The sequence below is a fragment of the Carex rostrata genome, chromosome 8 (genome assembly GCF_964058835.1).
Source record: "Carex rostrata chromosome 8, lpCarRost1.2, whole genome shotgun sequence".
NCBI classification, from domain to species: domain Eukaryota; kingdom Viridiplantae; phylum Streptophyta; class Magnoliopsida; order Poales; family Cyperaceae; genus Carex; species Carex rostrata.
The window spans coordinates 720,333-738,949 of NC_135925.1; the positions used below are offsets into that span (position 1 = coordinate 720,333).

Here is an 18,617-nt window from a genome sequence, read left to right on the forward strand (position 1 = left end):
TCTCTGATTATAAGAGAATAAAAAAAATCACATACAAAATAACATATTAAACGATATTTATATATAAATAATATTCCTTCAATAATATATTTTTTTATATTTTAACATATTTGTATAGAAAAAATATTGAACAAAATGTCATATTAAATAACAGGTAAAGCTTCTTCAATGATATTAAAAAAAAATAAAAAAAATGAAGACGGGACCAATCAATTATCAATTAATTCAAAATAATAATTAAATAACATTTAAAAATTAGAAAGAAATCATGATCAATCAAAAAGATAATACAATTTGAATGTGAAAAGTACGTGTGGCGACTACATATCTAAATAAATTTAAACTTCTACAAGTAAAAAAAATATAAAAAACGTGTGTCAGTTGCGTGCCGTGACCATTCGCGTTCCATGACCATCTTTAGAAAATTTGGCACGGAACGACACGGCACGCGGAATATCTAGTCACGGCAAGGCACGACACTTGATCACGCGAGTCATGTGTGGTTAGGACCATTAAATCTTGATTAAATAGTTAATCTTGAATAAACTAATATAAAATTATGATCAAATGATCACATGAGTCACGCGAGTCATGTTTGATCACGGCATGACCACTCATTGATTTTTTGGTCACGGCACATGAAAAATTAACTTAATCACAGCACGGCATGAGACCAAAGTCACGTCGTGTTAGTCATGACACGGCACGACAAACATGTTTTTTCCACGCTAAATAAGGGGAGTAAACTTTCCGATCGATATCAAAATTCGTGCACTTTTTTAGATTCACAGACAATTTATAATTTTAATTTTTCACACAAATCTAGAAACGGATCAAACAGTCCATACCAAACAATTTGATCCGATGCTGATCCATGCATGTGTCAATTCATGCAGTATCAAATCAATTTATAAATTGCCGTGAAGGCCATGCTGCTAAAAGAAATTGAAAAAAAAGAGAGCAAAATATACAAATAACAACTCTTTGCAGCAAATCTTCTCCTGTATGAATTATGATCAATTGTTTCCTTAACTTTTTATTCTCTTTTTTCTCTACTGATTCTAGCCCAGCTTGCTTGATCAGTTGCACACTTGCACTTATGATTAATTGATTATTGAAATGGTGATTGAATTTGGGTTCTTCGATCGTCTTGTACAACTGCTAAATCATGTTATTAGTTCTCTGGCTTCTAATTTCAGACGCTCAACTTCTGCTTTCAGTGCTTCGTTCAAAACTGCAAGCAAGAAAAAACATGGTTTAAATGATGAATAATGTGCTGAAAATCAGACACGTCACCTGAATTCCTATTGATAAATGCAAAAAAAAAAAAAACACACACACACAAATCTAATTGTTTAGTTGTACCATTCTCGGTCATTATAAGTCTAGCTGGTAATCGAAGGAAAGTTACAATTAATTAGTACAGTTGTAATTAAGATATATTTGTGTAATTTAGCAAACATATATTTCATTAAATGTATTGTGCAGGGTTGTGATTGCAAACTGGAAGGTATTAGCAATGAATACAAAGTTACTTGCAGCTCATAGCATATACATATTGATAATTGTATGGTAATAAAATATATCAAGTCAATTAATGAAATCAATTTTGTCATGTTGCTACACATGCTTATCGGTTCCAACCGATGTCCCAGCTGGTAAATTCATAAAAAGGAAAAAGAAGAAAAAATGGCAAAAAAAAAAACGAGGAAAAGAAAAACACCGCACCATTATGTAGTTGCGATTGCTGTCGCAAGGCCTCGAGGCGAATTCTTAGCTCGTTATTCCGGTTAACAAGCTCCATTGATTCTCTCTGTTCAGTATAAAAAACATTAACATATTAACAGAACTATTGTATGTAAAATTTCCGTGCCAGTAAATCATTTTAATTTTTTGAAATCGTAACCATGGAAAATTTACAAACAACATACTAACCTGTAGAAGAGTGAGCTTAGCAGACAAATTTGAATTTTCTGTTTGTAAGATATGCATTTTGTGCTCTAATTCCATAACATATCTCATCCTTTTCTCCTTAGACCGTGCAGCCGATTGCCTATTTGCCAGTATCCTGTGTATAGCCAGGGATTTAAATTAATTACTTCCCATTGTATATAAAAGGTACATTATGATAATATATATTAAAATCACCTCTTGACACGTTTCGGATCAGCCAAAGCCAGCTCAGCAAGCTTCTCATTGGCCATAATCTTCTTGGTTTCGTCCCGATTGAACTCCTGATCTCTGAGTTCCAAGTCGAGTGCCCGTTTCGCACATGATGTCTGATTGCATGCCAGTAACAATGCCTTATCGGAGTTCAACTTACCAGTCATGTTATCAATCGAAAAATCTCTCAGATTATATGTAGTCATAGAACCACCAGTCAGCACACAACTGCTACGGCTCTTATTGACACTACTATCAACCTCTGGTTTACTGTTTTTAGGTTGCACGAGGCTGCCCCTTATACCAGTACCCGATGAATTCAACAAATTATCAGATCTGCCAAAATTCTCGTATGGACTGAACATACCATCGGTGCTGCACGGGATATCGTTCTGTGGCTGGTGATGGGTCAAAGAAGGGGATGTCGGGCCCGGATTGCTGATTGGGTTATGTAATGATGTAGAGTCAGAAGGTGATGCACATGGAGGGGAGATTGTATCAAAGGAGAGGCGTCCCATCTCAGAAACAGAGGGGGAGCAAAATACATCGGTACCGAATCTAGTTGGATTCGATTGGAAGCCGGGATACATACTGTTGCTCAAGTCATGTGTGTTTTCATTGTATAAATTGTTCATGGTAATCATTTGGTAAAGAAAATAATTTATAAAATTATAGGAGTTCAACCTCCTCAGTAAAAGAAAGAGAAACAAAGATAGAGACGAGATTGGTAATGTCTTCTGAAGTTGTCTAGCTTTATAGTTAGATTTAGCATTAATTTTTACTATGTATAATGAAATCGTGTTATTAGTTTCTTAATTTATTGTTTTCTTTTTCATTTTGGTGATGTTCTAGCTAGCGAGCATTTTTATGATATTGATTATTGAATGTTTCAATGTGATGCGCCATAAAATTATTGGTAAGTTTGCAAAATTGCTCTCAAAGATAAATTCTCATGGGAATTGTTCTAGAGAAATCGGATATGATGTATAGGAAGTAATTATGGTGTGGATCGCTATAGATTTGCTTCTTTAATCATCACATCTGTACATTAAAAATAGAATCACCATTCACCAAGGTTGATGTTAATCAACCAGATCAGATATAAAACCTGTGCAAGCTGCAGTTCCATGTATTCAGTGGCGTAGCCACGATTTGAGTTAGGAGTGAACAAAATTCGGATTAGCGGATCAATGGACAAAATTATCTTATATACTTTAATCATTTTAATCAATTTTACCAAATTCTAAATAATATTTAAACATTAACACTCAACAATTTAAGTCAATTATCAGTCACAATTCGCAATTTAATTAATTCGATTAGATTGCAGTAATGAATTGCCAAAAAACAGTAGTAGGCAATTTTATTTTCAGAAGTAGGAGACCAACATATTTATACTACTTCATACCCGATTTTAAAATTTCTTAAGTAGACAATTACATGATGGCTCCGCCATTGCATGTATCCATGATTATGCTTCTATGCTGTATTGCACTAATAAAATTTTATTAGGATTTACTGATTTAGGAACCTAATACAAGAACAAACTCAGCCCATTAATTGGATAGCCTATAATTTTCCTCTGTGGGCTTGATTTGAGGCCTGGAGCCCAAAACTGTTTTTAAGGGAAAAAAGCCTGGTAAAATAAAGCACCTATGAGCTAGTCTAAGATTGACCGTTAAATTAATATTGGACGTCCGAGATTCAAACAAAACAATATGAAATTGCTCGCTCCCTGCCACCGCCGAAACCCTAGCCCCCGAAATCTCACGCCTCCCATTTATATAGGAGATCGACATTGCTCTTCGTTCTATTTCCCCCAAATCGAATTCTTCGTGCTAGATTTCCTCCCATTATTTTTGTTCTGAAATGTTCTTTTCAATTTGATGTATGATTGGGGTCTAAATGAAGAGATTTTACCGAAAGAGAAAGTACCTTTGATAGGTGCGATGATCATTCTTTCGTTTTAGATAGGAAGATCTGATAGACTCCTTTATGCTATCTCATCTTTTGTGATTTTCGAATTTTGGAATTTCTTCCTTCTTTTGTGTTAAACAGTTGTTGTTGTTTTTTTTGTTTTTTTTTTTATAAAAATTACATTGTAAATGATGAGAAAAATTAAAAATTACAGTTATCCCTGGCTTACATTTATGGATGCTGAAAAACTCAATCTGATACAATGATTTTCTAAAAATCTTCTTAATATATTTTGATTTTTCTGCCTATGATGACAAATGAATTTCTGAAAGCAGGTTCTCGAATCTGCTTTGTTGAAAAACCACATCTTGACTAGGACGGTCTGAGGCTCGTTTATTTAGAATCTCCATTGCTTTGCTTTCTTTGGTTTTCCTATAACACATTCTTTTTCTTGATTTCTATTCAAACTAATTTCTCTCATTCGATAAAGGCATCAATAAATTTGACCGAATCATTCTATTTCAAATCCATCATTTCATATGTTTTCAAAGTCGTGCATAAAACTATCTGCTTTTGAGATTCGTGCATGAAATAAAATGATCGGGTCGATTTGAAAAATAGCTCCTGCGATTCTTAAATTAATTAAATTATTTTTTCCAACTTGGTTGTTTTTGAAATTAAAAGAATCAATTTGGTTCAAGTTAAAGCTTGGATATCATTTTTGTCAGTTAGATGCTTCGTGTTGCGAAGACATGATTGTTTAAAAATTTTGAAATCTATATATCAAAAGAATTGTATTAACCATAAAAAGAAAGTTGAGATCTTGAAATCTATAAACAAAAAGATCAGGGCCGTTCTTTCTTTATTTCTGAGAGCACCGTCAACTCATAATTCGACCATAATTTTGACAGGCAATTTGGCTTTAAAAAAAATCATCCATGTAACCTGTTTTTTTTAAGAGAATCTTCCATGTATACAAAAATGGTAGGAAGCTCAGAAACTCTCTTTGAGCAGCCAGAGAACTGCTCTGTGCTTACCAGTTATAAATTTATCAAAACCATAAATGGACTGGTATAATGGTTATTAATATTTTTGCAACCGACAATATACCAGAAAAAAAAATTGCAACTGAGTAACTTGACATTTTTATTAATATCCAACCTAAAATAAAAATTATTAATATGCTCACAAAATCTGAGTTTTTTTTTAAATGTCCAAACCGGTAACCTAGTGGTCAGATTCTAATTTTTATTCTAAATCGGAATTTTTTTTTTTCTATAAATATTTCGTTTCTCTCTCTTTTCTCTTAAACTTACTAGAATTGAAAGAGAGCAAGCGAGGAAGAGAAAGAGAGAAATAAATGACAGAACCAAGGAGGTTCATCACGAAGCCCCGTGTATATCTACAATACAGTACATAGTTAACTCACTTTTTGACATACTATAAAATAGATAATAAATGTAATATAGAGTTTATATGAGTTACCTTTGAATATCGAGAGCAATGGACTTTGCACTCAAATCGGTGCTGAAGTGAGCTCGAATCTTGGTCATCTACATATGGAACTTATACTTCCCATGATTGGTCTGTACATCCGATACCAACGGGTGCGCCTTGGCTGGATAGGCAAACCCCATAGGGTACTCACATCCTATAGTGTCACCTAGGGCTGTAAACGAGCTGGCTCGGGCCGAGTTGGGCCTCAGCTCAGCTCGTTTATTTTGGCCCGAGCCTGGACCGAGCGAGCTGGACCTAGGTCACCCGAGCCAAAACCCCTAGCTCAGCTTGTGACAAGCCAGCCCGAGCTAGCTCGCGAGCTGACGAGCTGGCTCGTTGGGCTTTATTGGGCTGTTATTATACAAATTCAAAAATAAAAAAGTAAGAAATCTCATTCAAAAAATTTAAGAAATTGTCTAGCAGGCACATCTTCGAGCAACTAAAGCCATATTCTTTCTTTCCAAACCGAAAATACATCAATTTTGCATAATTGCGCCTTTAAAAATGGGACTGGACTTAAAATTATACGGGACTAAACCCTAAATTCACTGTAGCTTAACGAGCCGAGCTGACCCCTGACTCAGCTCGTTTATTTTGGCCCGAGCCTGAGCCGAGCTGGCCCGTTAACAGCTCGGTCCACTACCGAGCGAGCTAGAGACGAGCCGCGAGCGAGCCACGAGCCGCGAGCGAGCCACGAGCCGCGAGCTTTTTTGACAGCCCTAGTGTCACCATCATCTGTCTAAATTGTAAGTGGAATGTGTGCGTCTTGGGACGCCATCGCTCCACTAATCTTGCAATGAGAGAGAAATTGATTGTCTTACTCACTCTCCATAATGGAGACAATGTTGTAAAACCCCAAATTTTTTAAATACGGGTAGTACTACATTCGAATGCACCACAGCTCCACATCTATAAGACTTGTGTCCTGCATTGAAAAAAGTAAACCGCAATTAAAAAACAAAATTATTAACACAACAAAATTTAAACTTTAAAAAAAGTAAAAAAAAATAATCAAGTACCTCACGAGAAGCCAATGAGACTTGGTGATCGTCGTGGGGCACCCATAAGAGAGGACTGAAATGGTCCTTGCTACTAGGGCGATCAGCTCATCAGGGTCTGCTGCCGGCGCTTTCCTATGCCGTTCTCTAGCTATCCTACTTTGAAAAATAAAATTACGCTGAGTTAAGACAAAACATGCTAAGTACGCTAAATTATGCTAAACATGCTAAAATTGGCTTAATATGCTAAAATATGCTAAAAGTATGCTAATTGCGCTAAAATATGATAATTTGCGCTAAAAATATGCTAATTGCGCTAAAATATACTAAAATAAGCCAAAATATGCTAAAATAGACTAATATGATAAAAATATGCTAATTGCACTAAAGTAAGCTAACATATGCTAAAATCGACTAAAATATGCTAAAATATCCTAATTGAGCTAAAAAAAATGCCAAAATAGACTAATATGCTAATTGCACTAAAATAAGCTAAAATATGCTAAAATTGACTTAAAATCTGCTAATTGCACTAAAAAATGCTAAAATAAACTAATATGCTAAAAATATGCTAAAAAAAACCCCTAAAATTGGAATAAATTTTCAAAAATACTCTAAAAGTCACTTAAATATGCTAATTATGCTAAAAATTCTAAAATACGTAAAAATAGGCTAAAATATGATAAAATTTGCTAATTACCCTTAATATGCTAATTATGATAAAAAATGCTAAATTATGCTAAACTATGCTCAAATATGCTAATTATTATATATTAAATAAGGTTCTAAATAGCGGCGCTATAGTGTTTTCAAACCATAAAAACTATCGGTGCTATATGGGAATAACACTGTTTTTTTAAACATTCCGGTATGACGCGATAAACGCTATTTAAACCTTTGATATTAATCTAAATTTACATAATTACTCTACATTATACTAAATTAATTAATTAAAACTAACTAGAAGTAATTAACACTAAGTACAAGTAAATTATACTAAGTTTGGTACATTACTAATTGAATTATACTGATTTTACAATTATTTTGCATTAAAAATTAATTTTTAAAATATTTTAGGGACTTACTTGCAAATTTGAGAAGATTAGAAGAAATTCGGAAGAAAAACAGGAAGTGAGAAGAGATAGTGTGAAATTTGAGAAAATCGGCTAACTCCTCCCACATATATATAATCTCCAAAAAAATTCGAAATTGGCCACTAAGTGCCGGTTTGAACATTTAAAAAAAAAAACCAAGATTTTGTGTACATAATTAATAAAAAAAAATCGGCTTTTTATCTAGTCACGAAGATGTTTTTTAAAAAAAAAAAAAAAAATAGGCGTAATACAAAATCATTTCATGAAACAAGTATCATGTTAGTGAAAGTTACAAAAATAGACTTCACCGAGGCACTGCTTCGGCGGAGGGTTGAACAATGTAAAAATGTTATATGCAAAAGCACACACAATTTGTCTCTCCACCGAAGAGAATCTATTTTTATAATTTTCTCTCATGTGGTGCTTGTTCCATTAAATAGTTTTGTATTAAATCTATTTAAAAAAAATAATCCGTATATTTAATAGCATTCTATCAATAAGATATCACATTTTTGAATTCTATCAACGACATTTAATAGCATTCTTTAACATGTATGATAAAAAAAATTAATAAGTTTCTACCATAATTAAGAGATTCTAAAAAAAAAAGTAGGTACGAAAATAAAAATAAAGACTTACATAAATAAAGAGTAATCAAGATGACCCTACCGCACAGCCAAGACCAGAAATAAAAATACAAGAATTGAGCAGACTATACACCGTAGGATGCAAATCCAACAGCTGCAAAATGTAATCAAAGCACTGTTCCTCGAACTGTAAGCCTCTGTTGGGTATTGATCCTAGTTATACTCTTGGTTAATTATATAATATTACCTTTTATAAAAGAAAAATAAGGACAAATTTTGCATAGCGCACATACGGATTTACACCCGAATTTATACATGCGGTTTAATTTTATGAACTCTTGTCTGTCAATGATATATTATGGAGTCCGGCTAGTATGATCTTGGTGTCGTATTCCACTAACTCTTAAATTTATTGAATAGATTTTAAACGACCAATTCAAACCGTTCAAACCGATTTACTTTATGAGTGATGTGTTTACATGGAAAAAAAAAATTCGAGTTATTTTAGTATTAAGTTAAGCGGTAAAAAGTATTAAAAAAATGAATGCATTAAAATTAACTTAAAAACTCTCACATTTGACCGCTTGACTTGGTACTAAATAAATTTGAAAAATTATAAATTTTGTATGTAAATGTACAGCTAATAAAGCAGATCGGTTTGAATTCACCGTTTGAAATTAATTCTATGATATTTTAAAATTGATGTTATACTTCTATACTATGATTTTTTGTGTTTGTAAATTGCAATACTTCTAAAATGGATACTATTCTTATCTGAAAATAGGCCCACTAAATTGGTCATCCACGAAGCAAGTAGGGGTGGCAACGAGTTGTTAAAGAGCAAGCTAGGTCACACTCATACTCGGCTTGTTGGTGTATCAAGCTGAGCAAGCGAGTTTGGATTTTAGGTCTCGAGCTAAAACTATTGCTCAAGACCGACTCGTGGCTTGTCCGAGCGAGCCGAGCTAGCTTGTTACTAGCTTGGCAGATTTATAAATTTGTATATTTTCTTTTCTGCTATATATTAAATTTTCATAACACATCTTATTAATTATGACTAAAACAAAATAATATTTATATGACTAATTACTGAGGAATACTTTTAATTCAATTGTAATTATGCAAATCAACTACTATAAATTAACTTTACAGCTAAATTAAAACATACAAATATATCAAAATTTTAAATTCATACAAACATATTCACAGAATAAATTTATACATACCAAATCAAACAAATTCATATAAATTAACTTAATTACTTATAATTAATTCACACATATTCCATACAAAATTACCAATCAACTTAAACACAGTTCAAAGTGCAATTGCCATAACATTGGCTATAACATCCATAGACAATAATATCCCCAATTTGAAGTGAACGAATCCGATTAAACTATTAAACTATATATATTAAATAGCTCGTTAACGACCAAGCTAGCTCGTGCTGAGCCAGACCAAACTCAAACTCATTAATTCTGGCTCGAGTATGTAGCGAGCGAGCTAATTTTAACTCGATCCACTAACGAACAAGCTGTTACCAATCGAGTCACGGGCGAATACCAAGCAGACCACGAGTCACGAACTTTTTTTTGCCTGTCCTAGAAGCAAGTAATAGGCCGAGTGAAACAATTTACTACCGTTTGTTTCGGAGCTCTCCGTACTAATAAGCCCCACAAAAAGGCAACAAAAACTTAAAATAGAAACTAAAACCGACAAGTCCACCGGCCCAATCGGTCACCTGTAACGCTGTTTTTTTGAAATCCTATCCACTGATTCCTTGCCTTCCATCAAAACCAAGGAGCCCACTCCAGTTAACACAAATTCTAGTGTTGCCCAATAGCGCCCGATCCCAACCGTTCATTTGAACGGTAAAGATCCTCCAAAATACAAAAATCCAGATTGAATCCGTGTGCTCCTCTGTCGACCAATCAGAAACAAGCACGCCCCCTCAATGTAACCTGTGAGGTTCCCCTATAAAACACTTCCACTTGATTCGTTTCAATCCAAATAATATAAAGTCCAGTATTGTTACTTTTTCACGATTAATAATCTTCTAGCAATTTCTTTTTGCTTTTTTCAAAAATGCCCGCAGCACCAAGTGCCAAAACCACCGAGGCCAAATCAATGGCGAAACCAGTGAAGGGGCAGAAGGCTAAAGCTCCTAAGGCCGCTTCCCCGCCTTCTCACCCCCCGTATTTCGAGGTAAAATCTTGCCTCCCTCTTTTCCACTTTTTATGTGTTTTTTTTTTTTTTTTGTAAAACCCCAATAATGTTTTTACCTTTTACTAATCTAGTGTTGTGCTGTTTTAGATGATCAAAGGTGCGATCTTGGCACTCCATGAGAGGACTGGGTCAAGCGCCTACGCCATAGCCAAGCATATGGAGGATACGTACAAGGGCAAGCTCCCAGCGAACTTCAAGAAAATCCTTGCCAATCAGTTGAAGGGTAGCGCTGCAAAGGGGAAGTTGGTGAAGGTGAAGTCATCTTTCAAGCTCTCCGAGACCGGGAAGAAGGAGGTCAAGCCAGTGAAAGAGAAGAAGCTGGCGGTGTCTGAGAAGGTGAAGAAGCCAAAGAAAACAGAGGTTGTGAAGGCTGGGAAGAAGCGCAAGGCACCTGCTGTTGATGCTAAGAAAAAGAAGGTTACTTTTGCAAAATCCCCGAAGAAGGTGAAGAAGGTTGCTAAGTCTCCGGCCAAGGCAAAGAAGCCCAAGACTATCAAGTCGCCAGCGGCCAAAAGGGCGAGGGTTTCTAGGGTTTGAAGCTTTGTTTTAGCGAATGTTAATGTAAAAGTATTTTTTAGGATTTTGTGTAAATTAGGGGTTTTTAAGTTGGGATTATCTTTTTTTTTTTTTTTTTCTTCTTCTTTGTTTGAAGCAGATGGATAATGGTGCGTATAGCTAGTTTTTAGTTGTGTTATCTGACTATGACCGTCATGCTAAATGAAAGAACTTGATTATCTCGAAAAGGAATCTGTTACATTTGTTTCTTTATTTTTCTGTCTAATTGTTGCTATGAACAAATAAAAGGTCTTCCCCTATTGCATCGTATCAGAGCTATATTTAACATATTGCCATATTCTACATATGCTGTAAGAAACGATTAAATAAGAAAACAATGGTTTCTCTAAATCCACGGCACTGGTTATCGCCTGTTTCACGTCATCTGTTCTTATCCAGAAGCGATCACGTTGGGCCATATTGGGCCTTAAATTTTAAAATAATTATCATAAGTTTCATAGGCTTTGCGGAAAGTTCGTTTACGGCCTTGTCGAATAAAAGGTAATACATGCCTATTCTATTTCTATGTGTGATGGAATAAAGAGGCTACACGAGCCCAGGAAAATTTTCCAGTAGGAACGCAACGCATGTCTAATGAATGTATTTATTAGCTAATAGTTGACTCTGGAGATTTAATCTCTACTCAATTCCTATGGGACCCTCAGAGAGAAATATCCATCAAAAAGAGCTCAAATATCTACTAAACCATTCATGTTCTGTTACCCAGTGATTCAGTTAGGAGTATGGCTCATATAACATCAGTTATTTCAGTCTATATAACACTAACTTCAAAATCTATCAAATCGAGTTCAAATGGTGAATCCAAACTGTTCAACCCAATTTACTTTATGAGTGATGCGTTTACATGCAAACTTTTTATATTTTCAAGTTATTTTAGTATCAAATCAAGCGGCAAAAATATTGAAAAATGAATGCATTAAAATTAACTTAAAAACTCAAACATTTGACCGCTTGATTTGATATCAAATAAACTCAAAAACTTATAAATTTTACATGTAAACGCACAACTAATGAAGTAGATCGGTTTGAACGGTTTGGATTCACCATTTGAACTCGATTTGGTAGGTTTTGAAGTTGGTGTTATATAGACTGAAATGACACTGATATTATATTAGCCATACTCTTCAGTTAGTGCATTTGACACGCAATAGTTATGATTTCTTTCCAGCTTACCATTTTCGCACACCTATCTCCTCTTCACACCTACACATTGATTTTTGCCAAATGGCAATGCAATCATTCCTTTTATCAATTCTCAAATCCCCCATCTTTTAAACACCCCCTTTTGCAACTCTCTTTACTGCTTAATAAATTATGCAATACTGTAAAATATTAGACTGTTCTAGAGTGTATTAATTTTATTTTTTTAATATCCGCGCGCCTAATCTTTGCACTTTTCCTACTTTTCCAATGATTTCTGGAGAGTGCAATGATAAACCATGAAAAAAAGCGAGAAGCTTGAAGGTCACAAGCGCACCAAAAAGAGAATATATAGGAGTATTCGCCAAGTGTTCTGTTTAGACCGCCAATTTTCAATGGTAATATTTATTGTTGTCGACTTTTCTTCTTCAAGTAAATAGTAAAAAAAAAAACAGAGAAATGTTATAAACTTATAATGCGTCTTGCTACTTGCAATTGTTTCAATCACCGACCCACCCAAGAATTGGCAGTTGTACATCATATATTGTCTATGAATATTGAAATGATAGCCAATATTTGATTGTTTCTCGGATTTGTCTCTTCAAATTGCAAACAAAAGCGGGTTTGAAGGGCCTTTATGGGTTCGTTTCGGGGTCATCCACACTGCTAAAATGAAATTGAAGTTCTTCCAGAAATATAGAAACCTTTCTATTTCTTTGCATCGACCATTTTCTATTATGAAATAGAGACGCCCAAGCATTTTCCACATCCACAATTAATCCAATAAGATCAGTAATGTAACTTGATTATGAGTAAATATATATATATATATATAAAACGGGGCTCAACCTTCTGTTAATTTTCAATATCTATTTTTTTAAGATGTAGCTTGTGAAAATTAAACATGCATTTCACTGTGAAGATACCATACTTATTATTTATACTAGACATAATTCTAGTGAGGTTACGTTACTTTGCAAAGCGCAGAACGGTGTGAGCTATAGATCATCTATATAATCATTTTCAACGTCCAAGCGTTGGATAATAAGATCTTCATATGAAAATGTATCTTTTGACCAAATTTTATATTTTCTTAGATTCTTTTTACTGTTTTTACATGATCTAAAGATACTGACAATCCATCTGAAAGTAATAATTTTTTTTATCTATCTTAAAAAAAATAAAAAATATTTAAAAAAATATAGAAAATATAAAATTTGGCCCTCTAATACATTTTCATATAGAAATCATGTTGAGCGGTTCAAATTGGCTATTTGAATTACAAAAATGAAGTTATGCATCCATTGTTTTGTAAAATACCATAGCCTCACTCCATATAGTTTACTTAAAAAAATTAGAGTAAAGATTTAATCTCCGCTAATTAGTCCCCTATTAGTCCCCCTAACAACCTAACTGTTCATACATAACTCTTCTTCCTTTTTTGTTCCCCACGTGGCCACCTACTTTTAAAAGAAATTGACTAGACTCCCAGTTCAATCTCCTCTTAGAAAGAAAAATAAATAAAAAATTTAGCACAGCTCAAAATCCACCATATTCTTCTCCTCTACTGCTCACTACCAGCTACCCACGCCGACGGTTGTGATGGTGGTGAAGACCCACTCGTCTCACTCATCACTCTTCACGGCCTCCGCCTCTTCTCCGCCTTCACGGCCTTCACATGGTGCACCGTCGAGATCCAGCGAGGAGATCTGGTGCAATCTGGCACAATCTTACCTCGTCTCCGATGAGATCCGGCGGGGAGAGCGTGGTGCACCGTCGGAGGGGGTCCATGCTAGCCTAGTGAAAGTTGTCAGAGTGTAACATATGAATACTTCATTAGTTAGGTATAAATACTTCATTTGTTAGATATGAATACTTCATTTTGTTAGATATAAATGCTTTATTTGTACATTAATTAGATATGAATATTTCACACCTTCAAGTATGAACAATGTTAGTGTCAGGTGTGAATATTTATTATAAAAAAAGACTTTAAGTGAATTGAAGAGGTCCCAGAAGAGGTGTCTGATTTTGAATTGTATAAATTATTTCGTACATGTATGAATACTTCATTAGTTAGATATGAAAATGTCAAGATATGAATACTTCATTTGTTAGATATAAATACTTTATTATTTAGATATGAATATTTCATTAGTTAGATATGGATACTTCATTGTATAAATTCGCTGTAGTGGTCCCCAATCTTGACAAATGTCACTTTCAGATGGTTGCGGTCCCTAATCCAGGCTGTCAGACGTCGTCAGCGGTCCTCCTAGTCGTTACTGGTCCCCAATATTAATGGTCCCCTCCAGTTTGTATTTACATATGACGAATATTATAGATACTATAAATTTGTAGGTATGAATACTATATATTTTGACGATGAATAAAATCGCGTTAACGTACCCTACTCATTGGCAGTAGTTACCACATGCACGTCAGTTACTGGTCCCTCGTTGTACTTTTTTGTCTTTTAGAGCGGATGACAGATAGGAGACTGAATGGGGATACTGTTAGTCGTTCTCAAAAAATTATCTTTCGTTCAAATTATTGTGCTCTAAACATATTTAGTCAAAAGTCAAAACATACATAAAAGATAAATAAGGGAAAGAAAACGCTAATTCAAAATGCCTGCCAACCAACAAAATAAGTAATCAACTGTATTTCTCAGAATAAACGTTTTTTTAAAATCATGAATTGGAGATCAAGCCCTCTAATATACTTTCAAACTCCTATGTATATTATTTGAATCCATAATTTCTCACATGAGAGTCATGCATGTCACGCAATAAAAAATTACTAGTGGTTAGATTTTACAATCTGAGTTAGATACTATATATAAATTCCTATATATATATATATAAATCATCATGATATTTGTTAAGGATATATAAGTGGGGACATTTGAGCCAATTTGCTACCAAACTGGGCCCCAACGATATATATATATATACCAAATTTTTAATTAGAAAAATATCAACTAAATATCTATGAGCGATGTAATTTCGTTCCATGCAAACCCAATTAAGCGACCTTTATTTACCAGTTACAAGTAAAGGAAAAGGGAAACCGACAGAGCAAAACAGTTACCTTTACTTTATTTTGCAGAGGGAAATAGATAGATAAGATCATAAGATGAGAAGACAGAGAGGTGTCGACTGTTGAGTGGAGGGGATGTTGAGGTGGGGCCCGCAAAAAGCACACAACTTTTGCCTCCTACGTTATAGATTTGGTGGTAGTCTCTCTCTCTATTTGATGTCTGTTTTTGTTTCTTTTTGGTGAAGACCGAAGAGGATGAAAAGAGAGGGGCTGGTAAATGATGGATGTTGTGTCCAGGTAGGCTCTGGGTTGGGCCACCGACTCACCGCCCCTCCTTTCCTGAAGAAACGCGTACACTCTGAGGGGCCTCAGTGTTCTGTGGGCCATATATTTCAGACTAGCTAGCTAGCTAGATATATTATCGATCGGTATTGTATTATTTCATAGAGATACTGTGCTGTACTTGCCAGTATTAATTGTTTCATACCAATACTGTGCTGTATCAGTATTCAGTACGAAACAATACGTACCTACCGATAATATAATATATATCTCAATCCAAAATGCCTAGCTAATTAATATCTTAATCTATTTGGATCCAGAGATGATCCTAACACCAATCATTATGTTTCTTTTATAATATAATTTACTTGCAGAAATCACTGATCATACATTAATTTTGAGTTCAATGAGCCATACATAATTGAGAGCTGATATAATAATTAATTACATCACCAATGCAATGACATTATAATTGATTGATTTGAAACTTGAGTAAAGGATTCTTTAATAATTACTAGCTAGCTAGTGTATATAATTAATTAATTATATACAACTATATTATATATACAAGTCAATAGTCATTAATTTATTTAGGATATCAAATTGGGCCAGTATATATAAACGATCTTTGAAAAATCTCATGGGGCCTTTTTGATAGATTGACCTTATATATAAAATTAAACTATTAATTATTAATTAAGTGTTAAATTAATTCAAAGTTGAAAGATACTGTCATGCCTTCAATTAATTAATATTTTGTTTCTTTGTCTCATTATGTATCTTATACGTTAAGAACCTTAATTATTTTTTTGTTCGTCATATCTATTCTAAAGCGACACGTGCACCTACTAGCACATAATGTCAAGTCCTTTTAATTTCCATTTAAAAGTTAAGTCCGGGGTTTCTTTCTTTTATTTTATTATCTCTCGGTCATCAACTCTTCATCAATATATATAATTTTAATTTTTTTCGCTTTGTTGAAAATACAAAATTGTGACTCGAAACGCTGAATTTATAGTATAAATTTATTTTATATAAAGTGATTAAAATATATAATTTAATACTTATATGATTAAGTAAGATAATTGTTGGTTATCTTAATTGTGAATGAAATAATATTACCTAGCCAACTTATATGAAAACAATGGCAAAAACATGCATGCATGCATGCTACAAGTATGATATATTCATCATAATTAAAAGTCGGTGCATTGACTTAATTTTGGTACAGAGAGCAAGCTAGCTAAAAGTGAGAGAGCTTGGCCATTATTTAAGGGGAATCAATGAATATCCATGATTTCAAAATTTTCTCAGTAATTGTACTTCTAAATATAAATCTACAAAGCTTGACCATTATGTTTCTTTTTTTTAATCCTTCACAAAAACTACGAAGTCGTGAGAAGAAAATAATTATGTTTTAATTCTAAAATTTCTAAAAATGTTTAGATCCATTTCCTGCGCTACTAATTTTTGTAACTTGCTAGTGGCAATTGAGTCTAGGTGAGAGTAATTAACATGTACAAGTAGAGAGTGATCAGTTGTGCTAAACTTGTAAATTCATTTTTTATCAATATATTGTTGGTGACAAACTTCGCCGACAACCTTCAAAAAAAAAATTCTAAAATTTCTTTCAATTTCATTTCAATTATCAAATCTAGCGGGGTAAAATAATTTTGACGCTAATTAAGAATCTACATTGGTAATCTCATTACAATTATAAATCTAATTAGATGAAAATTTCATTTGCAATTTAATAGATATATGATAATTTCATAAATATTATTTTATTGAAATTACTTTGAAAACGTTATATTGTCAAATTAAATATTAATTTTTATTTGCTCATCCATCTCAGAAATTAATTTCATATTTTTTTTAATAATTTTTGAACGCTAAAAAATATTTAATTGCATGAGTACATGCTTTTAAAATTATTTTTAGTTATATGATATATTATAATTTGAGTAAAATTTCATAAATGTAGATCATATTAATTAGTTATGACTTGTGTCAGTTAATTGTGGTTAAGTGATGCAAGGTGAGTACAGTACAGCATGGTAGCCTTTAGGTTTAATTATCCTATAGTCTGTCATAATCATCAGATTAGTACCACCAAATACCAATGCAATGAGGCCTATGAGGGTCACATTCCATTGATTCCAATGAAGGTGACATTAATTAATTTTATAAAATTTTGGTACAAGGGCTCAGGTCAGAGCTTGCGGTTAAAAGGTAAAAGAAACTACTACATATATATATATATATAGTTTTCCATGACTTTCCTAGTGTAACCACTGGTAGTGTAAATCAATCAATAGAGAAAGAAAGAATATGCTAGCTTAAATACAATGAGATTCTTTTTCAGAGAGAAGATTGGTAAAAAAATAAAAGCGCATTAATTTTTTAGTGCTGAAATTGAATTTGAAATTTTTTAGTTGCTTAATTTGAAATGCTTATGTTATAAAATGATAATGGCGTATCGATCAGTTTCAAGCATTTTTACAAATTTAAGCATAGCATCATTTTTCCACATAAGGCTTTAATAATTATAAATTAAGCAACAGCATGAAACTTTGGATAAAGTATATATTTGAAATTAATCTTTCAAAAATAGAAACTAGAACAACGTTATTTTCTTCAAACACCATATATAATTCATGCAAATACTATTTTCTAGAAATTGTTTTTTTTGCACTGACATTTTTAATTCACAGGAAAACAACTGCTGTAAATCTGTAATGTTTCATATTGTATATGATATAATATAGGCTGCTAAGTATAAACTTAATTAGTAGTTTTATACAAGTGATGACTCGTGATATTGTAAGTTTGCGTAGTCCATAATTAAACTATGATTCGCTACATGGATTGATACTCGGGAATGTCACAGATATGAAACGATTAATTTCATAACCCACATGGTACCCCACCTTATTTCCCGACCAATAATGCGCATGATGTTAAGCGTAATTAATGTTCTTTCTACCGGGAATAAACCCTTTCTGCGACAAACTATGTATCTCTTTATGTGTAACGAACAGATAAACTAAATATATATGTATATATATATATATATAGAGAGAGATAATTTG

General features: G+C 33.3%; 2 protein-coding genes, 1 long non-coding RNA gene and 2 other non-coding genes across 5 annotated transcripts; 4 read left to right on the top strand and 1 right to left on the bottom strand.

Annotated features, from left to right (window-relative positions):
- Window positions 1–968: 968 nt before the first annotated feature.
- LOC144557952 (bZIP transcription factor 30-like) lies at window positions 969–2,798 on the bottom strand. The gene is made up of 4 exons (XM_078306624.1): window positions 2,149–2,798; window positions 1,936–2,068; window positions 1,729–1,813; window positions 969–1,234 (listed from the first exon to the last, which is right to left on the bottom strand). Exons 1-4 carry the CDS (start codon window positions 2,796–2,798, stop codon window positions 1,167–1,169), a joined length of 936 nt encoding a protein of 311 aa, XP_078162750.1. The 3' UTR covers window positions 969–1,166.
- A 1,130-nt stretch (window positions 2,799–3,928) lies between these two features.
- LOC144558676 (uncharacterized) lies at window positions 3,929–4,600 on the top strand. The gene is made up of 2 exons (XR_013512965.1): window positions 3,929–4,107; window positions 4,416–4,600. It is a non-coding gene; the product is annotated as an uncharacterized LOC144558676 (long non-coding RNA).
- LOC144558878 (small nucleolar RNA R38) lies at window positions 4,261–4,345 on the top strand. Its single transcript, XR_013513034.1, has one exon. It is a non-coding gene; the product is annotated as a small nucleolar RNA R38 (small nucleolar RNA).
- On the top strand, window positions 4,384–4,469 carry LOC144558888 (small nucleolar RNA snoR20a). Its single transcript, XR_013513044.1, has one exon. It is a non-coding gene; the product is annotated as a small nucleolar RNA snoR20a (small nucleolar RNA).
- Window positions 4,601–10,262: 5,662 nt separating the features above from the next.
- On the top strand, window positions 10,263–11,228 carry LOC144557857 (histone H1-like). Its single transcript, XM_078306480.1, has 2 exons — window positions 10,263–10,464; window positions 10,573–11,228. Exons 1-2 carry the CDS (start codon window positions 10,345–10,347, stop codon window positions 11,020–11,022), a joined length of 570 nt encoding a protein of 189 aa, XP_078162606.1. The 5' UTR covers window positions 10,263–10,344; the 3' UTR covers window positions 11,023–11,228.
- The last annotated feature ends 7,389 nt before the right edge of the window (window positions 11,229–18,617 follow it).

Coding starts and splice junctions, on each gene's coding strand:
- LOC144557952 (XM_078306624.1), bottom strand. CDS start 2,798: ATGAACAATTTATACAATGAAAACACACATGACTTGAGCAACAGTATG. Junction 2,069..2,148: donor GATCCGAAACGTGTCAAGAG/GTGATTTTAATA, acceptor GGCTATACACAG/GATACTGGCAAATAGGCAAT. Junction 1,235..1,728: donor GCAATCGCAACTACATAATG/GTGCGGTGTTTT, acceptor TCTTGCTTGCAG/TTTTGAACGAAGCACTGAAA.
- LOC144557857 (XM_078306480.1), top strand. CDS start 10,345: ATGCCCGCAGCACCAAGTGCCAAAACCACCGAGGCCAAATCAATGGCG. Junction 10,465..10,572: donor CTCACCCCCCGTATTTCGAG/GTAAAATCTTGC, acceptor GTGCTGTTTTAG/ATGATCAAAGGTGCGATCTT.